The sequence below is a fragment of the Chanos chanos genome, chromosome 7 (genome assembly GCF_902362185.1).
Source record: "Chanos chanos chromosome 7, fChaCha1.1, whole genome shotgun sequence".
NCBI lineage: Eukaryota > Metazoa > Chordata > Actinopteri > Gonorynchiformes > Chanidae > Chanos > Chanos chanos.
In genome coordinates, this window is record NC_044501.1 from 37,733,883 (window position 1) to 37,753,030 (window position 19,148).

A 19,148-nucleotide genomic window follows, 5' to 3' on the forward strand; every position below is an offset into this window, starting at 1 on the left:
TATAATGGCTGATGTATTTTCCAAAAAACAAAATACCACATTATAGTGCCATATTATACTCTCTGAGACTGATTAACAGGGAGGATCAGGGTCCCTGATAAAATTCTGTTTATAGTCAAACTGAGTAAGCAGCATTATTTTCATAAACAACAAATTTCAAATGTTGTCTCTCCCTACTCCAATAGAGATGGAATATGAAAATGTGGTGGAAGAAACTCTCAAAGGAGAGAGAAAACTCTCTGAAGATTACGTCAACACCACCGAAGCGACCAAATAAGAGAAAAGAAGGCTCACTGACAACAGAATCTGCATAAAAAAACATAATTTGCGGGAAGACAAGAACTGAGCTGTGTAGGAACTATAAAGTTGTACTGTTAATACACTGTAATACTGCAGTCTTTTTCTCTCTCTTCTTTTTCTTCTCAGGGAATAAACAGCTTGGTTATATAAAAAATAAAATCATGCTCCTTTCATCTTCATTTTAATATTTTTTCTGTACTTGCTTATGGCATTTATTGTAGATTTAATGTTCATTTTAATTTGACAATTGCTGTAGTGCCTATTCAGTCATTAATTTTGCTCTGGTCATTATGAATTTGCTACATCTTGACAATTACATTACTTTCTATATCATTTACAAATACTCTTATTATTTAGTTCATGCTTTTAAAATGATCACTTAAGGACTGTGTAACTTTGCATTACATCGTAACCTTCAGCATAAATACCTGGTTTGTCGGTGCATAACATTCAATAAAGAGTTTTCATGTGGATGCCCTTATGAATCAGGTGTTTGAGTTGATGTGAAATCTATATCTCCCTAGAAAATTGCTAATATATGCTTAACTGATTGCTTGCTAATCTAAACATTGAATATTTAGGGTTCAAATATAAACACAGTCATTTTACATGTGATGGATTTTTGAAAAGAAGTTAAAGAGGGTAATTTTGCTCACCCAAAACAACATGTTAGGGAACATATAAGCAAGGTGTACCAGAACTTTTGTATAGCTTGTAATGGAACCACAGTGGAGAGTGTGAAAGTTTATTTGTGCATTACTGTGTTTTTCTTTTTCTTTCTTTCTTTTTTTTAGATCCTGTCATTTCCTACTCAAAAAGTATATCATAGGATGATATTTCATAGATTCCCCACCTTCTATTCATCTCAGTCAAGGTGCAATGTCTGATCAATTTTATTCATTGAAATTAGTTTTCAGTGAACTGAGTGTGGACAAGATGAGACAACTATCCTGAAGAATTAATTTTTTGATTTAAATAATTAAATAAAATGTGTGTGTAACTGTGTGTGAGAGACTGAAACACTGCTCTTCTCTCAAAGCCCCCACATTGAACCATAAACTTCTTAATGTTTTATTTATTTTCTTTTTTTTATTTTCTTAATGAAATATAAGCACATTTGTCTTGTATGGCCGAATGGATTACTGATTGATTGATTGATTGATTGATTGATTGATTGATTGATTAATTGATCGATCGATCGATCATTCAGTCAGTCAGTCTGTATATAAACTCACCTGCACATATTTTTCTCCTCTTCATTGCTGAAAAAACAAAATTATGAATATTCCACATTATTGAAACCCTAAATCTCCTGACAAATTTACACCGGTTCAGTGGTAAATTAATGTGATATAGTAAATGCATGTGACTGATGATTTTTGTCTGATAAAACTGCACATTGTGTGAATTCTTATATTAGGAGTGCATTGGTACAGTCAAAGTCATAAATCCATGAATTATGGTACCTTGCCTTTCAAGAATACAGCAAAGCATTAATCCAAAACCAGTAAATAAGGCAAAAACTGGAATCAAGAACGGCACAAATCTCCTTCATATGGTTTGCCAAGTATTACTCTACTGTAGTATGTGTTACTTTCTTGTACTGTGATATGATGTCTAGAAGAGAAACTGCCCAGTCATCCAGTCACACAACTTCAGGTTCAGGCCTCCAGCCTTTTAGTGTCACACAGTAGACTGAGTCCCCCACCTTTACTGTGGATCTTCACCAGCTCCAACAACAAGAGGACCATCTGGACCAACAACATGAATCAGCTCTGGAATCATAGGCAGAGTGTTCATAAATACATCTGTCATATAAAATCATAAGTCAGGGAAACAGTTTTCCTCAACACTACTGACCTTTATAAAGAACAGTATGACATATTAACACTCAAATATATACTCTCTCTCTCTCTCTCTCATGCACACCCACACCCACAAACACACACACACAGAGGCTTAAAAAGGGAGCTTATACCTGTTATACACATTATTGCACAGTGAAAAAACAGGGGAGGATCCGATAAACAGGCTTCATCTCCCATAGATACGAGTCCACATGATATCACCTCTACGTTACTGAACAAAACCCCTTTCCAGCCATGTCAAATAAAGCACGTTTCTTAACTGTGGCATGAAACTAGTAGAACATGCTTGTCTATAAAACCAACCTCATGAGCAGGGCAGTGCTGATAACCTGTCCTACCAGGATAGATGTTCTCCTGAAAAACTGAAAATAATTTCTGTCAAGTAAACTGTAGCACACATGAGTACAAATGATAATGTTATTAATCACAGAAACTAACACACATTAAATTGATGACAGGTAAATGAATCTACATGCACGTCTGTGTCTCAAATAAAGAAAACTAGAGAGGGAAAAATCTGGAAAAACTTAGATCCAATCAGATGAAGCAAAGTCAGCCTCACACTAGCAGGTTCACACCCTAAAGAGGCAAAAAGACATAACATATTCAAAACCATCAACTATTTTTCATATATTTGATCTAGAATTGATTTTGGCTTTGCATTTAGATTAGTTTACAAGCACATTAATTCAATGGATGTGAGAGGATGACAAATACATAATATTGACATATCATAACCGGCTAGCCTACCATGCAAACCATACAACACAGAGTGGGGGACCAGTTGATAACTTGGGAGTGACATTAAGGCCTGCATTAAGGTAGATTACAGCTTGACCTACTCTTGTTGAGTTCTCTCACCCAGAGTTTTGATTAGCGAGAGTAGAGTGTAATTGAACTTCTTGTGAGGTTTTGGTATTGTTTTGGGTATTGTCCAGACCTTCATTCTGCCAAAGCTGTGACACAGCAGTGTACCCAGTTCTAACTCCAAGACTCACCACTGATCAGTCAAGATGCACCCAAAGAATTGAATAATGTTCATTATCTAGAAATATATTCAGCTATAGTTAAAACATAAGGTTAAGAATCATTTGTTCTGCGGAGAGAGAATGATAAATACGGGGTTATTACAGTGGCTCCTTTTTACCCACTTAGCATTAAGGATCATTATAACCCTACAATGATCTTTTCAAAGCCTGGAATGTATAAGCTGGTAGTAAGACATTCTGTTACTGCATATACAGCGAAAACAGTTCTTTTGGACGGCATCACATTTTTTGTTGCATTTTTTTCTTGTCACTGATGAATCAAACGGTTGATTTCGGTGTAGTAGGCGTTCTTTCATGTCACCGATTGGTTTATTCCAATTTCCACATCTCATGTCGGCCAGTTTCACTCACACTGACATGTGAAATCAATCCTTTTATTGCCCAAAACCACCAGTAGCCTCCCATTGCAAACACATGAGGCCTACACTCTGGAGTCTTTGGCCCTCATACATACACCCTAATGATAAATATGGGGTTATTGCAGGGGTGGTTTCCTAAATTTATGTCTGAACACATTCCACAACACAGATTAGAGGATATAAAAATTTGTGATTATACAACATACCAACACACACAACTGTGGGGCCTTCTGACTTCTGTCTGTAGAGTAACACTGCACAGCCAGTCTGTATTCACTCTCTCACCCTGCTTCATGTTACACTGCAGTGAAATGTTTTGCAATTTTAGCTTCCGCTGGTGGATAAACAAATATGCAGTATATGTATGTAGCTGCAGATGCCAACGAATAAGCATTAAGAAATTTTTGAACTACCAAATTAATCACTCACTCACTCACTCACTCACTATCTAAGCCGCTTATCCTGATTAGGGTCGTGGGGGGTGCTGGAGCCTATCCCAGTGGTCATAGGGCGAAAGGCAGGGAAACACCCTGGACAGGTCGCCAGTCCATCGCAGGGCCAAATTAATCACGTGAATTTAGTTGTTAAAAAAGCAGGAGAGTTTAGTAGTTTAGTAGTTTTTGTATAACAATTTCAACGATCACTCAAAACAAACAAACACACAGAATCTTTTCTCTCTCTCTCTCTCTCTCTCTCTCTCTCTCTCTCTCTCTCTCTCTCTCTTAATAAAACTCCACTTAAAAATCGGCTCATGGACGCCTGTCTGCTTTTCCTTTATTTTGCAGTTGCTGTTTCTGGCCACTGGGGGGAAACATACACGGTGAGCAAAGCTTAAACGTCTGTGACCTAACATGACCTCTACAAGGCCAGAAATGATCACTCCTCAGAAACTCATTTGACTCAACTAAATACAACAAAATTCACATTTTAACACCTTCAGTTATTTGTATGATCTGATCAATTTAAAATTCTGCTAAGTTAATATTTTAGGAGAAGACTGGTTGATTTATTGACTTAAGGCTGGTTGATTTATGGACTTCTTACATTTTTTGAATTAGTGATCATAGTGAACTATTTGCTGAAAAAATGTGTTTTAGTAATTCAAGATGACCAAGGACTCAATTGCTGTTTGAGCAAATGTATCAGTAGATCTATTTTTCTAATATTTATGAGAGAGGAAGCAGACACAGTATCAGTAATGTGTAAAAAACTAGATGGTGTCATTATGGTTTGGTTAAAAGGTTCAGTAACATGGCAGCAGCAAGACATCCTCAGCATGGAGTGTCTGCACCTGTTCTGAGTAGTCAGACCACAGGCCTTGGGAGAAAACTGAACACGAGGGGCTGTGTGTATGTTTGTGTGTGTGTGTGTGTGTGTGGTGTGTGCGTGTGTGTGTGTGTGTGTGTGAGTGAGAGAGAGAGAGAGAGAGAGAGAGAGAGAGAGTATTTTGAGTGCTAACATGCCAAACTGTTCTTTATTAAGGTCAGTAGTGTTGAGGACAACTTTATCATTGACTTAAGGTGAGTGTGATGGTCAGATATTATTGTATCTATGACCAACTGAAAAAAACCCAACACAGAATAAAACCTCTGTATCTCCTGCACCTGGTATGAGACTGCAGTATGAAGGAGGAGACCTCCAGACCATCTGTACCCTACAGCTCTCCTAACCTTCATCTGCTCTTCACAGCTGAGACTGTCTCTCTTTCTCTCTCTCTCTCTTTCTCTCTCCCCCCCACTCCCCCCCTTCTATATCTCTGCCAGTCTTTCTCTTAGACTCTATACCATTTTTCATATCACAAGAAAAATAAGTAGAATATTGGAAAATGTCAATGAATTAATCAGTCTGTGTGTTTATATATGTTGTTATATGAAAATGATCAGGGAAATCGATGTCATACATGTTACAAAACATGTTTTCAGAGGTGGCAAAAGTAAAAGTAGAAGTACTCTTGCTAAAAAAAAAAGTACTCTAAGTGAAGTTAAACTGGCAATTATTTTTGTAAATTGTAAATGAGTGAGTATTGTACAGTATTGTATAATATGATTCAATATTTTTCAGGAGGGAAATTTTAACTCAGGGTAATTTTTTTAGTACTTCTACTTTTACTTTTCCCATCTCTGCATGTTTTAAAAAACAAATTACTAAATAGATTATTAAAAATATAATTTACACTTTATTAATGCTTTTATAAGTTCTAAAACTGGTCAGATCATGGTATTTTAGTCTGAAGAATTAGGAAGTGATGTTAAACTCTCTGACGTTGAGGGTTTATCGGCGGCCGTCTCTTCCCTCACAGTTTGCGTCTATACAGTCGTGTATTTCCTCTCCTCACATGGACGTGTCTTCAGATCTTGAGAGGAGGAGTCCTGTTCAGCAGCACTGATCTTAAAGATTTGCTCAATTTGGAGAAAAACTAAACGCCGTCCTCTGATTTGTCCCTGTAGCTGTTTGATGATTTGTGGTCGTTTCTCTAATAAGGTAAGAGTGAGTGTAATTGGTGGTTGTGGTGAGGGTGCTGTCTCTAGGGGGGCTGAAAGTGCACAGATACTTCAGTCACTCTGGGAGATCAGAGGTGAAGGTTCTTCTCTGTGCTGAGCTGTTCAAACAGAGTGTTGTCTGGGGCAGAGAGAGAGAGAGATGGAGAGCTGCCTGTGGATCATTTTTCTCTTTTCCATCATTCAGGTCATCACAGCTGGTAAGTGCAGGTTCATGGTCAAAAGGTCAAGTGATCATTATAAAGGAGTCTGTGTAGTGTAGAGACAGAATTAAAGAAAATATGTTTAAGATGTAATAAATGAATAAGAGAGAAACTAAATCCTTTCATTGTAATTGTAATGAGTATTATAGAAATATTTACAGATGTAGCACAGTATTGAGACATTCACAGCAGTAAAATTAAAGATTGCTGCTTGATATTTAGATGTGAAGTATTTATCTAGTCTGAAAATGATCCACGGCTGGAAATCACTTAAACGTTGCACTCAGACAATTCCTTGAATACAAGTTACATACTGTTTAAATGCACTTAATTCAGTTTGAAACAGAATCTAAAATATATGCAAAAGATTTAAAAAATTCTACAAAGAGAAGTTTCTGTCTCTCACTCTCTCTCTCTCTCTCTCTCTCTCTCTCTCTCTCTCTCTCTCTCTCTCTCTCTGCCAGCTCCAGACAGTGTGAGGCTGGTGAATGGTGGTAAGCGCTGTGCTGGGAGAGTGGAGGTTCTTCATGAGGGACAGTGGGGCACGGTTTGTTCTTTTTTCTGGGATAAGACTGATGCTGCAGTGGTCTGTAGAGAGTTGGACTGTGGGGAGGCTGTAGAGGCATTGCATAATGCTCATTTTGGAGAGGGATCAGGACCAATCTGGATGGAGAATGTGGCCTGCAGTGGGTCAGAGTCTACACTGAAGAACTGTACATCAGCAGGATGGGGCAAACATAACTGTCTTCATTCTGAAGATGCTGGAGTCATCTGCTCAGGTAGACTGGACAAAACTTTACTATATAATTATATGGAAATACTGACATGCCAACTCAGTAGACAAGCACATTTATTTTGTATCTTAATCTTAACTCTGTTACTCACACTGTCGGTCTGTAGCTAATTGTTTTCTAAAATCGCTGAGCACTCAGCATTTTCACCAGGTGAAACACTAACCTTGGCAAAACACACACAAAAGGAAAAAAATTAAATCTAGGATAGGAAGCATAAGTAAATACATGCATTTAAAAAAAAAAATGTCTTTAAGACAAAACTAAAAATAAAACAATAAAATAAAACAAAACAAAATAAAAATAAAGATAATTCGATTAGTAATAGTGACAGAACATATTGCATCATCAGATAAATGAGGATTAAATTGAATATTTATAATTTACCCCTTGTTAAAGCAGAGAAACAATCAGTTAAAACAGAGAACACGGCACAATCAGTCATTCAGAAATGTCATTATTTTTGTGCTGGTATTATTATAATTTTCTGATGGCTGAAGAATGGCACTGCTGAGAGAGCGTGACAATGGGTGCTTGATATTACAGAACAATGTAATTATTTTTGTGCTGTTATTATAATTTTCTGATGGCTGAAGAACGGCACTGCTGAGAGAGCGTGAGAATGGGTGCTTGATATTACAGAGTAATCAAGAGTAATGATAAAATAATTAGGAAATGGGTCCATTCGTGTATCACACACAACTTGTAGTCGTGTCAAAACACTGATGCGTTTGTTGTTGGCGTGAGAGCAGAAGCAGTCCAATTGCAAAGACACCAATTTTAAATTATAAATTGACGCTAATTTCAAATTTTTCGGAGAGGCTCCCACCACCGCCTACTACAGTTCACACCTCAGTGTATGTTTCAGCCTTAGTCTCCCGTTGGGAATTTTATTTCCCAGTATCAGAGGACGTCACTCCGTTTTCCCGGGGAAATGGGAAAATGGAGGACAGACTGCAGTGACTTCTTGTTTTTATGAAGTGGATAGTTCATGAGTGAACAATAAGTGAAATTATATATACACATGTAACAGTATGGAGTCGTTCACGTTTTGTTAGCTTCATATCTCAAGATTTATTGTTTTTTTTTAACCAAAGATTTATTAGTTTTTTTATCAGCTCTAGGCTTAATTGCAGAAAGGGTTAAAGTTTATTCAGTTTGCAGAGCAGATGTGTCAGGGTCTCATACTTTTAATATTCATGGGACAGGAAGCAGACATAGTGTCAGTAATATGATAAAAACTAGATGATGTCCCTATAGTTTAGTTAAAAGGTTCAGTAACATGTTAGCAGCAGAGCTGCCTCAGTGTGGAGTGTCAGTCAGGTTTGTGCACCTGTTCTGTGGTTAAACCACAGGCATTGGAAGAAACTGCTTTCTGTCTGTCTCTCTATTGCTCTCTCTCTCTCTCTCTCTCTCTCTCTCTCTCTCTCTCTCTGTCTCTCTCTCTCTCTCTCTCTCTCTCTTGCTCCCTCTCTCTCTCATTTATGGGTTTCAACTTATACTGATATATACTGAAATTAGTGGTATGTTTTTTTTTCAACTTTCAAGTTGAAATTGAGGGCTGTGTCATATAGAGTCATACAAGGGGGTTGATTGTGGTAAAGCGAGCATAATACATGCCGCTAATGGGGAGAGGAAAATGAATCCAGTGCTTAAGGTCGGTACCAGTTGTTTTTATAAATAGACTGATCACTGTAAATTTCAATAAGTTAGCTTAATTTAAGAAAAAAAAATACAACCTCATTACCTTGAATTAATCGTGAAATCAGTCTTGTTTTAAGTTTGGGTGACTTGATATTTTTCAGTAACCGACACTTTCACAGTGAACAATACCTACTTAACATGGAAAATCATTTTCATTTTTGAACTTCTGAACACGTGAAGGGATGATCCATTGTGTGCATGTCAAAACAGCAATAGCTTCCTGACCACCAATATTTCAAGTAATACAAACTTGAAAAAATGAAGTGAGTCAGTATTCTTACCCCAAAAATAAATAAAAACTTCATGTAAATTAGTAAAATGAATGACTGGTGAAAAAAATGAGTAAGGTTTGCTTGTTTCTTTCAGCAAGGACATTTTTTATCTTTTGCAGTCATGGGGGTAGAATAACTCTGACGGCTTAGTAGAGATGTTTAATATTTTAATTTCTCAGTAGTGAAATGGAAAATGGTTTTTGAACTCCACCATCCTAACTCTCATCACGAAAATTTTACACATGTGGGTACTCTTGCTAAAAAAAAAAAATCACAATTCACAAAATCGGTTATCAGTTTAACTCTACTTAGAGAATTTTTTTTTTTTTTTTTTTTTTTTTTTTTTAGCAAGAGTGCGTCTGCTTTTTCCCTGAGATGTTATATTTAGTTTGATTTACCAAATGGTTACATCAGACCCTATCACTCTATTCCCAGAGGAAAATATTTTAAAACAGCACAGCTCAAAATGACTCTGAAAAGTTATACAATTGTCTTAAATATTCTCACAAGTTCAAGGTGGTTTATAAACTGATATACTGAATCGCTTGTGAAGTAAAATGATTCCAACATGACAAAGTCAATACATTTGTCTTTTTGCTGCGTACTTTCCTACCAGTAGATTTATACTGCAACACCCTATTTTAGAGTTTAGAAAAGAAATGTCCTTGAAATATTTCCAAAACATTTCTGTAGGTAGGGATTTCTGGACATTGAAACTATAGTTTTTTTTTTTTTTTCAATTTTTTTATTTATTTATTTATTTATTTATTTATTTATTTATTTATTTTATTTATTTTTTTTTTTTTTGTGGATCTATAATGATTGAAAAGCAAAATGCACTTTCCCAACAGGAAAGGTTCCAAAAAACATTTGGAGGACAGTTCTTCATAGAGTTGCTTAAATGTTTTACATGTGTTTTCTGGAGATGCAAGGCAGACAGCACTGGGCAAACTGACGGTTCACAGTATATGTTCCAGTTTTTGTCAAATGGTTGCGCTAAGTGACACTATATAGTCAGAGAAAACCATAGAAAAACATTTCAAAACTCTTCCAGAACAGGTTTAATGGGACATGCAATAAACATCTAAAAAAATAACTACATAAAAAAACACTTCATGCTAACATAACATAGTCACAAGTGTTTCACCATCAAGTCAATACATTTTAGCAATGTAAAATGGCACATTGAGTTCTGAGTCTGTGGACTTCCTGTCACCAGTCAGATAAGTTTTGGGGCTGTGTCATCTGCATGGCAGCTGATATTCTAGTTGTGTGTGACCTTTGAATTTTTATGATTTTGATGCCTATCATCCTGTGAGTTCTTGATGCTGAAGTTTAGCTGACTGTATTTGGGTTATAATAAGGCATATGTCAGTCTCTAGCTTCCAAAAATGATCAAAAATCCTATGTTTTTATTCTTTCTTTCTTTTTTTTTCCTTTGCCTGTGTATTACTGCCACTGAAGAGAATGTCAGGAAACATAGGATAGTATCTTGTGGCGATCTGGCCTTACTTGTAATTTAATCCTATCAGACTATGGCCAAATGGTGCAGATGGTGCTTTGATCCCCATGAATGTAGCATGGCCTTTGTTGTTCATAAGGATCCAGGATTTTCAATTTTGTCTGTAGAGAGAGGGGAGAAGGCAGATATGCGGATATTGTGTGAGCTGTTTTTTTTTGCAACCTCAGAATTAGTGAAACATTTAATAACCCGTGTATTGCAAAATATGAAGTCTCACCTCCAGTTGCTGCCCAGCAACACAAAGATTTTTAAGACCCACTTTAACAAACTGTATTTAAGTATTTAGACTAAAATACTACAATTATCTCCATTAAATGTGAAAGCAATTTCTTCTAATTACATTTGTAAGATGAAGTCATTGTGTCTTTTGAATTGGCAGGTCTTGTGACCAGACTAGTTGATGGATTTAACTTGTGTTCTGGGAGACTAGAGCTTCTACGTGGAAACAAATGGGGCACGGTGTGTGATGCTGCCTTTGACCAGCAGGATGCAGAGGTTGTGTGTGGAGAGCTGGGCTGTGGGGCTCCTGGAGAAATTCTGGGGGGAGCAGCTTTTGGCAGAGGGGAGGGCCATGTGTTGTCAGATGAGTTTCAGTGTGGAGGAAATGAATCTGAGATATTCCTTTGTCCAAAATCACCTTCACAGAAACAAAACTGTTCTCACAATAATGATGTGGGACTTACATGCACAGGTAAAGTTTCTGTTTTTTCCCTCACCTTTAAGTAAATCATTACAAATATTTGGAAGTGTAATGTCCCACTGTAGAAACTTTGGAAAACGTTATACTTTAAACCTGCAAGAATATTTGCCATGTCTACTGTATATGTATTTACTAGAAAAGAACTGTGCAACCTGTACTGCTACATTCTCCTACATGTAGAGTACATATGACTATGACCCTAATGGATGACTTTTCATACACAGCTTACACAGAGTTCAAACTGGTTGGAGGCCTTGACTCCTGTGCTGGTCGAGTTGAGCTGCGGTACCTGGATGAGTGGGGCACAGTGTGTGATGCATCATGGGACATGAGAGCTGCCAGTGTCCTCTGTAGACAGCTGAATTGTGGGAGTGTTCTGGCCCTCGTGGGGTTGGATCGTTTTGGAGAGGGGAGTGGTCAAATTTGGTCTGATGTGTTTGATTGCCAGGGGAATGAGACACACCTGTCAGAATGTGTCATCTCTTCATGGAGTCGAGCTTCATGTTCTCATGAACAGGATGTTGGAGTCGTCTGCTCTGGTGAGCTTACATAGTTGAATGGTGATATCTTTACTACCATCTTTAATAGATACATGATTTATAAACACTGATCAAAATGAATGTATTATGATAATAAATCACTGAATTGGTGGAAGTTTTTGATAAATGCACACTCTTCTATTTAGATTCCTCAAAATCTGTTCAGGATGGAATGGTGCGGACCATTGGAGAGAGAGAATGTGAGGGAGAGGTTGAGGTTTATTCCCGTAAGGCCTGGAGGCGACATCTGTTGAACTCTTTTGGTTTCCCTGAAGCCTCTGTGTTCTGCAGACAGTTGGGTTGTGGCTCTGCTTTAAAGTTCTGGAACTCCCATCCGTCCAGCATCAAAGGCACTGAAGTGTGTCTGACAGATGTATCGTGCTCTGGGAATGAGGCTCATGGATATCAATGCAGATACAATCCTGGTGCAGACTGTGCTCATTACCAATATCCATCAGTCATCTGCTCTGGTGAGACACTCTGGTGATCTAAAATGACCTTTAAATTGATATGGCCTCTTTGAAGTCTGTGATAATATGCGTCAAAATGTTATAAAATAATTACAGTGTTGAAGTCTTTTTTTTTTTTTTAATGTATGTCTCTGCCTGTTTGTAGACTCAGGTCCCAGGTCCCTCAGGCTGGTGGGTTCTGGGAGTGACTGTGCAGGGAGACTGGAGATTTTCCACAAAGACTCATGGGGAACAGTGTGTGATGATTCCTGGGATATTGAGGATGCCCAGGTCGTGTGCAGACAGCTCCAGTGTGGAGAGGCCCTGAGTGCCCCAGTTCCAGCCTGGTTTGGTCCTGGAACTGGACCCATATGGCTGGATGAGGTGGAGTGCCTGGGGAATGAGACGTCCCTGTTGAGTTGTTCTTCAAAGAGATGGGGACAACATGACTGTGGACACAGTGAGGATGTGGGAGTGGTGTGTTCAGGTATTCAGTCATGGAAAGACCTTAGTAAACAAATCTATTAATCGTTATAACTTCATTACTCTGAAGATAAATGTGCTGGTAAAGAGTTATCTAGTGCACACCACTTAATTTGTCAGAAAATATTTCACTCATAATCACATGTTTATTTTTGTTTTCAAGCATGCATATCCTATCAAAAATTATACATATTTTAAAAATGTATGAGCTCTTTTCTCCACATGGTGATATTTTGAGCTGATCATAGATTCGATCCAAAGAACTATTATGATTAATATACTGGATTACTAGTCATGGAAAGTGGCGTGGACAAGAACTGAAAAATGTGCCTCAGAACCTGTGATGATTTTCATGCCTGGGATTACTATTTTGCTGCAAATACTCTAACATTTTCTGTTTCAGAGATAAGTTTTACATCGCTGCAAAGACAAAACAGTGAAAGTCAATCTTCAAATGTCACTTTGTTTTCTCAGAGTTCAAAGAGGTCAGACTTACTGAAGGCTGCTCAGGGAACCTGGAGGTATTTTATAATGGGACCTGGGGTAATGTCTGCATGAACCAGATGGACTCAGACACAGCCTCTTTAATCTGCCAAGAGCTGAACTGTGGAAAGAGTGGCAGTGTTGACTGGGCCAGACCAAGAGTGGCTTCAGCTCCAAACTGGCTTGATTTAATGAAATGCAGACCACATGACGTCACTCTGTGGCAGTGTCCATCTTCACCTTGGGGTCAGAATGAATGCACTGATGTTGAAGTGGCTCAAATTACCTGTTCAGGTAAATAAACATTATGTTGTAATCTTATCTATGGTTACATTCTGTATTTTTTTCCTGTAAAATATGCTGTTTTTGTACCTCTAGTGAAGATCAGTAGTATTTTAGAACATGTAGATGAGTGGATCAAATTATTTTTTCATTTTAAAGAAGAAGTATGAATGTTTCTATTACTTAGCCAACTGAAGTTGGTGTCATGTTTCTTCTGTTATTTATACAGAAGAAAAAAGTTTGAACCCACGAAGTCATTTGACATGTTCAGCATCTACAGCCCAGAGGCCATGTTCGGGTGAGACAACTTAAATTTCTGTCCTAGATCTCTCTCATGAAAATATTTTATTGACATTAATTAATGAAGGAGATAACATGATTGTAGGTTTAAAAAAAAATGAAATCACTGAAATGAAGCAAGAGATTACTTCAGTGTTGTAGAACAAAATAAAATGAATTTGCCATCAAACAGCTGATGAGTGACAGTCTCAGTTTAACAGAGGGATTTATGACAAACTAATTGTGAGAGATCCAGCCAGTTGGAGTACAAGTGCAAAATGGTCATGTTTGTTCTGTTTTTGAATATTCTAATAACTTATGGGAATACTTAGCAGTTTGTGTTTTGAACATTTGTTTTGTAGACCGTCTACCCCTCAGACTGATGGGAGGAGAGGGCCAGTGTTCTGGGAGGCTGGAGGTTTATCATAACGGTACCTGGGGCTCAGTCTGTGATGATCTGTGGGACATGAGGGATGCTCAGGTGGTGTGCAGGCAGCTGGGCTGTGGTCAGGCACTGAGGGCTGATGGGAGTGTTGTCTCTGGTCATGGAGAGGACACTGTGTGGCTGAGTAGAGTGGAGTGCAGAGGCAGTGAGTTCCAGCTGTGGGACTGCTCTCTCTCCCTGAAGAACCACACTGACTGTTCCAAAGAGAGACACGCCAAGGTCACCTGTACAGGTTTGAGAGAGGGATTCTGATCTACTTATACACAGTCAAATATATTATGTTTATTCATGTAGAGATACTACTTACTACTATTATACTATCTTTTAAACCTTTGTGCCTGTGCCTGTGCCAGTTGTTTTCAAACTGATTAATTCATACTTGGTTATTATGGATAATGCCATTCATTTCAACTATAACCACATTAAACCATGCATCACTAAAACATACATTTAGTATTAAAAATTGAAGTAACTGAATTAAATTCAAAACTGATGATCTACTGCAATCTTTCACTTTTTACAGATCGATCCTCTGAACCTCCAACTACCACAGGTGAATGTCATCGTTATGAGCTGTAAATTTAAGATGAATATTGTCATCATTAAAATGTGATAGCAAAGTGATCCAGTGTCATTACAGTTACAATAAAATTTATACACAAGCTTTTCATGTTTTTTTGTGTTTCTAGGGAAAGTAATGACATCTACCAGTTCCTTACCAACATCAGGTAATGTGATCACTTCTGTGTTCTCCTGTCTCCACTCTTGTTTTCTTAAAAAGCAACATCTGGTGAACCCAAAAAACTTCCTTAAACTTTGTGTACTTAAAACTATCTCCTTGCATTCATAGTACAAAATATAACTATGTGAATGATTACATTTTCTAACCCAGTAGCTTTTTTAGCCAGGTGTTGGGGTATCATGTTAAAATGATAGATATATGATTAGGTTCAGTATATTGTGGTGTGATTTTTTTTAATTGTTTTTTCTCATGTCTCTAACAGTTTAGTGATGAATAAATCTTCAAAATGCTGTGGTATGATATTTTTCTGTATTTTTTTCTTGTGCCTCCAACAGTTGTTACCAGATGGACCACAACCTCAAAGACTCAATCTCCAGTTCCACGTCATTCTGCTCCCTTGGCGGTTTTCCTGGTTTTAGGAACACTGCTCCTACTGCTGGTGGTGCTTCTGGTTGTGATGTTTTATCAGAATAGAGCAATGAGGAGAGGTAGGAGAAACTTTGAGGTCTGGAGACATGGAGTTTTTGCAAAATTTGCATTTAATGTGGACAGAGAGCAGGAGTAAAAAGCTCTCTGCTTCATCTCTGCTACTGTCTTCACATGCTGCAAATATGAAATATGATCCATTGTTTTATTGTCTTCTCTCACTCAGCCCTTTCCAAGAGGAAACACATGACTATGTCTGAAGTGGTCTATGAGGAGATTAATGACAGATTCATGACTAAAAGAACCAATAACACTGTTCAGAGGGGTGAGTGAAATGTCTCTGGGGATCCTCTGTTTTATTTTCCAAACATAAGATGTCTGACGATGTCTTACAGGAGACAGTCAGAGACTGTCTGATCAGCATGGGGCTATTGGAATGTGTAAATCAATGCATCCGGCCACAGCTGGGCTAATGCATACACATCCAGTGGTGCCTTGTTATTTGTGAGATAGAGTAGCAGAGTAATAATTTCTCCTAGATCATTGCTTTCATTAGACTTGGAGATAAGACACAAATATGAAGGTTGGCTGTCCTCGCGTTCAGTAGCCACTCAATTAAATTTCTCTGTTTTTTGCAGACGAAAAAGTTGAGTGTTATGATGATGAGAAAACTATTGGTGACCAGACACATGAGTGTATGTTCTGAATGGAGTGAAAATGTCTGTGTTTTCATATAGGGGAAAATGAGGATGAGGTTACACCAGAGTATTATGATGATGTTGAGTCTGTTGGAGATGTTCAGCAATATGTTCAGAGTGAGTACTCTATGATCAGTTTATGAGTGTGTTCACTCATATGTTTGTCTTTTACATTTCTGAAGGGAAAACTATTGGTGATCTGACACATGAGTGTGTATTGTGAATGCAGTGAAAATTTCTGTATTTTCACATATGGGGAAATGAGGTTGAGGTTACACCGGAAGATTATAACAATGTCAAGTCTGTTGGAGATGTTCAGAGTGGGTACTCCATAAGTGTGTCCATATGAGTTGTCCATAAGTGTGTTCACACATTTTTTTTTTTTTTTACATTTTTTAAGTGTTTCAGTGGCAAATTAGATGATTTCATCATCTTGGGGGGAAATTCCAAGTTTTTGTATTTAGTCTTTTTGTTGAATGAGGTTTTGCGGCCACACTTTCATTGATCAAAGAGGAAAATGGTCACATTGGAAAAGTTCACCCTTGTTAATGTGGCGCCCTATTTTATCAGTTACCTCACATTTCAGTTCAGCTCAACTTTATTTGCTGTATTTGTTGATTAATTTTGAAATCCACCAAGTAAATTAAATGAGTGAACTGTATGTCTGAAAATGTTCAATGCTGAGCCCATAGAAAAGACCAGAGATTTGTATTTTAGGCAGGTTATAGTTTTGCCAAATAATTTCAAGTAGCTGACAACTTCTCATGAAATTTTTAAGTAAAAGTGAAGAAATAAACCAAAATGCAAATTTGCTGAAAATTTCATCATAATATTTGCTGTTAGCTATGTACAGTAATGTCTGGGACATCTTGAAAACTGTGATGTGGAACACTATGGTTAGCAGACTACTCAAAAACCAGGCCAGCATGGCATCAGCTCTGAAATTAAGGCATTAACTCTGAATTAAGATTCTGTACCAGAAACCAGAGATCTTGATTAAATCCCTGGCAAGGCCTCGGATAAAAACTACGTCACTGATGATTTCAATATTTCAATAAATAATCCGTCTATAAAAACTATCCAGCATTAGCATATTATCATGGACTGTTATTTATGTATTTATTTGCACTACAGAGGACTTGTGAAAAGGTCTGTTTGTGAAAGGGCCAAGTGTTTTTTAGTAGTCAAAAAGAAACAGCATAAATGAGATTCTTACTGATTTGCAGTGCAAGAGAAACAAATATGTGAAATAAAAATGGCACTTTTTTGAGTTCATTTATGATTTGCTGTCTGCTTAAGAAGAACCAAAGAAATAAAATCAAACTATCTGTACCATCACATTCCTTTGCATCTCATCATATGGGGTTGAATCACAGTGTGCTGAATCAAATAATGTCAAATCACACTGCATCTCAATAGGGGTCAACCATATCGTCGTATCGTATCGCAATAGGGGTCAACCATATCATCGTATCGCGTTGCTTCATATGTATCTTTAATGTATCAGATTGTTGGAAATTCATCGAGATGTGTATCGCATCGGCCTCGGTAATGGGGATGCACACCCCCACTACAGATACAAATGACAAAAAAGCATCATGATCAGTTTTGGATTTGTTATAATGGCTGATGTATTTTCCTAAAAACAATACCACATTATAGTACCATATTATACTCTCTCAGACTGATTTATTAACAGGGAGGATCAGGGCCCCTGATAAAATTCTGTTTATAGACAAACTGAGTAAGCAGCATTATTTTCATAAACAACAAATTTCAAATGTTGTCTCTCCCTACTCCACTAGGGATGGAATATGAAAATGTGGTGGAAGAAACTCTCAAAGGCCAGAGAAAACTCTCTGAAGATTACGTCAACACAACCGAAACAACCAAATAAGAGAAAGGAAGTTGACTGACAACAGAATCTGCATAAAAAAATCATAATTTGTAGGAAGACAAGAACTGAGCTGTGTAGGAATATAATGTTGTACTGTTAATACACTGTAATACTGCAGTCTTTTTCGCTCTCTTCTTTTTCTTCTCAGGGAATAAACAGCCTGGTTAGAGAAAAATAAAATCATGCTCCTTTCATCTTCATTTTACAATTTTTTTCTGGATTTTATTATGGCATTTATTGTAGATTTAATGTTCATTTTAATTCAATTTCTGTAATATCAATTGCTGTAGTGCCTATTCAGTCATTAATTTTGCTCTGGTCATTATGAATTTGCTACATCTTGACAATTACATTACTTACTATATCATTTACAAATAGTCTTATTATTTAGTTCATGCTTTTAAAATGATCACTTAAGGACTGAATTTTATGCACTGACAAACAGGTATTTATGCTGTAAACTTCAGCATAAATACCTGTTTGTCAGTGCATAAAATTCAATAAACAGTTTTCATGTGGATGCCCTTATGAATCAGGTGTTTGAGTTGATGTGAAATCTATATCCCCCTAGAAAATTGCTAATATATGCTTAACTTACTGCTTGCTAATCTAAACATTGAATATTTAGGGTTCAAATATAAACACAGTCATTTTACATGTGATGGATTTTTGAAAAGACGTTAAAGAGGGTAATTTTGCTCACCCAAAACAACATGTTAGGGAACATATAAGCAAGGTGTACCAGAACTTTTGTATAGCTTGTAATGGAACCACAGTGGAGAGTGTGAAAGTTTATTTGTGCATTACTGTGTTTTCTTTTTCTTTCTTTCTTTTTTTTAGATCCCGTCATTCCCTCCTCAAAAAGTATATCATAGGATGACATTTCATAGATTCCCCACCTTCTATTCATCTCAGTCAAGGTGCAATGTCTGATCAATTTTATTCATTGAAATTAGTTTTCAGTGAACTGAGTGTGGACAAGATGAGACAACTATCCTGAAGAATTTATTTTTTGATTTAAATAATTAAATAAAATGTGTGTGTAACTGCGTGTGAGAGACTGAAACACTGCTCTTCTCTCAAAGCCCACACACTGAACCATAAACTTCTCAATGTTTTATTTATTTTCTTTTTTTCATCTTCTTAATGAAATATAAGC

At 37.1% G+C, this 19,148-nt stretch overlaps 1 protein-coding gene across 1 annotated transcript; it reads left to right on the forward strand.

Moving 5' to 3' along the window:
- Positions 1–5,198: 5,198 nt before the first annotated feature.
- Positions 5,199–17,989, forward strand: LOC115816330 (scavenger receptor cysteine-rich type 1 protein M130-like). Its single transcript, XM_030779286.1, has 16 exons — positions 5,199–5,273; positions 6,849–7,056; positions 10,946–11,257; positions 11,491–11,805; positions 11,952–12,275; positions 12,427–12,741; positions 13,212–13,514; positions 13,732–13,800; positions 14,144–14,458; positions 14,750–14,801; positions 14,916–14,954; positions 15,304–15,419; positions 15,621–15,719; positions 16,033–16,089; positions 16,132–16,209; positions 17,898–17,989. Exons 1-16 carry the CDS (start codon positions 5,199–5,201, stop codon positions 17,987–17,989), a joined length of 2,769 nt encoding a protein of 922 aa, XP_030635146.1.
- Positions 17,990–19,148: the final 1,159 nt, after the last annotated feature.

Coding starts and splice junctions, on each gene's coding strand:
- LOC115816330 (XM_030779286.1), top strand. CDS start 5,199: ATGAAGGAGGAGACCTCCAGACCATCTGTACCCTACAGCTCTCCTAAC. Junction 7,057..10,945: donor TGCTGGAGTCATCTGCTCAG/GTAGACTGGACA, acceptor TTGAATTGGCAG/GTCTTGTGACCAGACTAGTT. Junction 12,276..12,426: donor TCCATCAGTCATCTGCTCTG/GTGAGACACTCT, acceptor TTGTAGACTCAG/GTCCCAGGTCCCTCAGGCTG.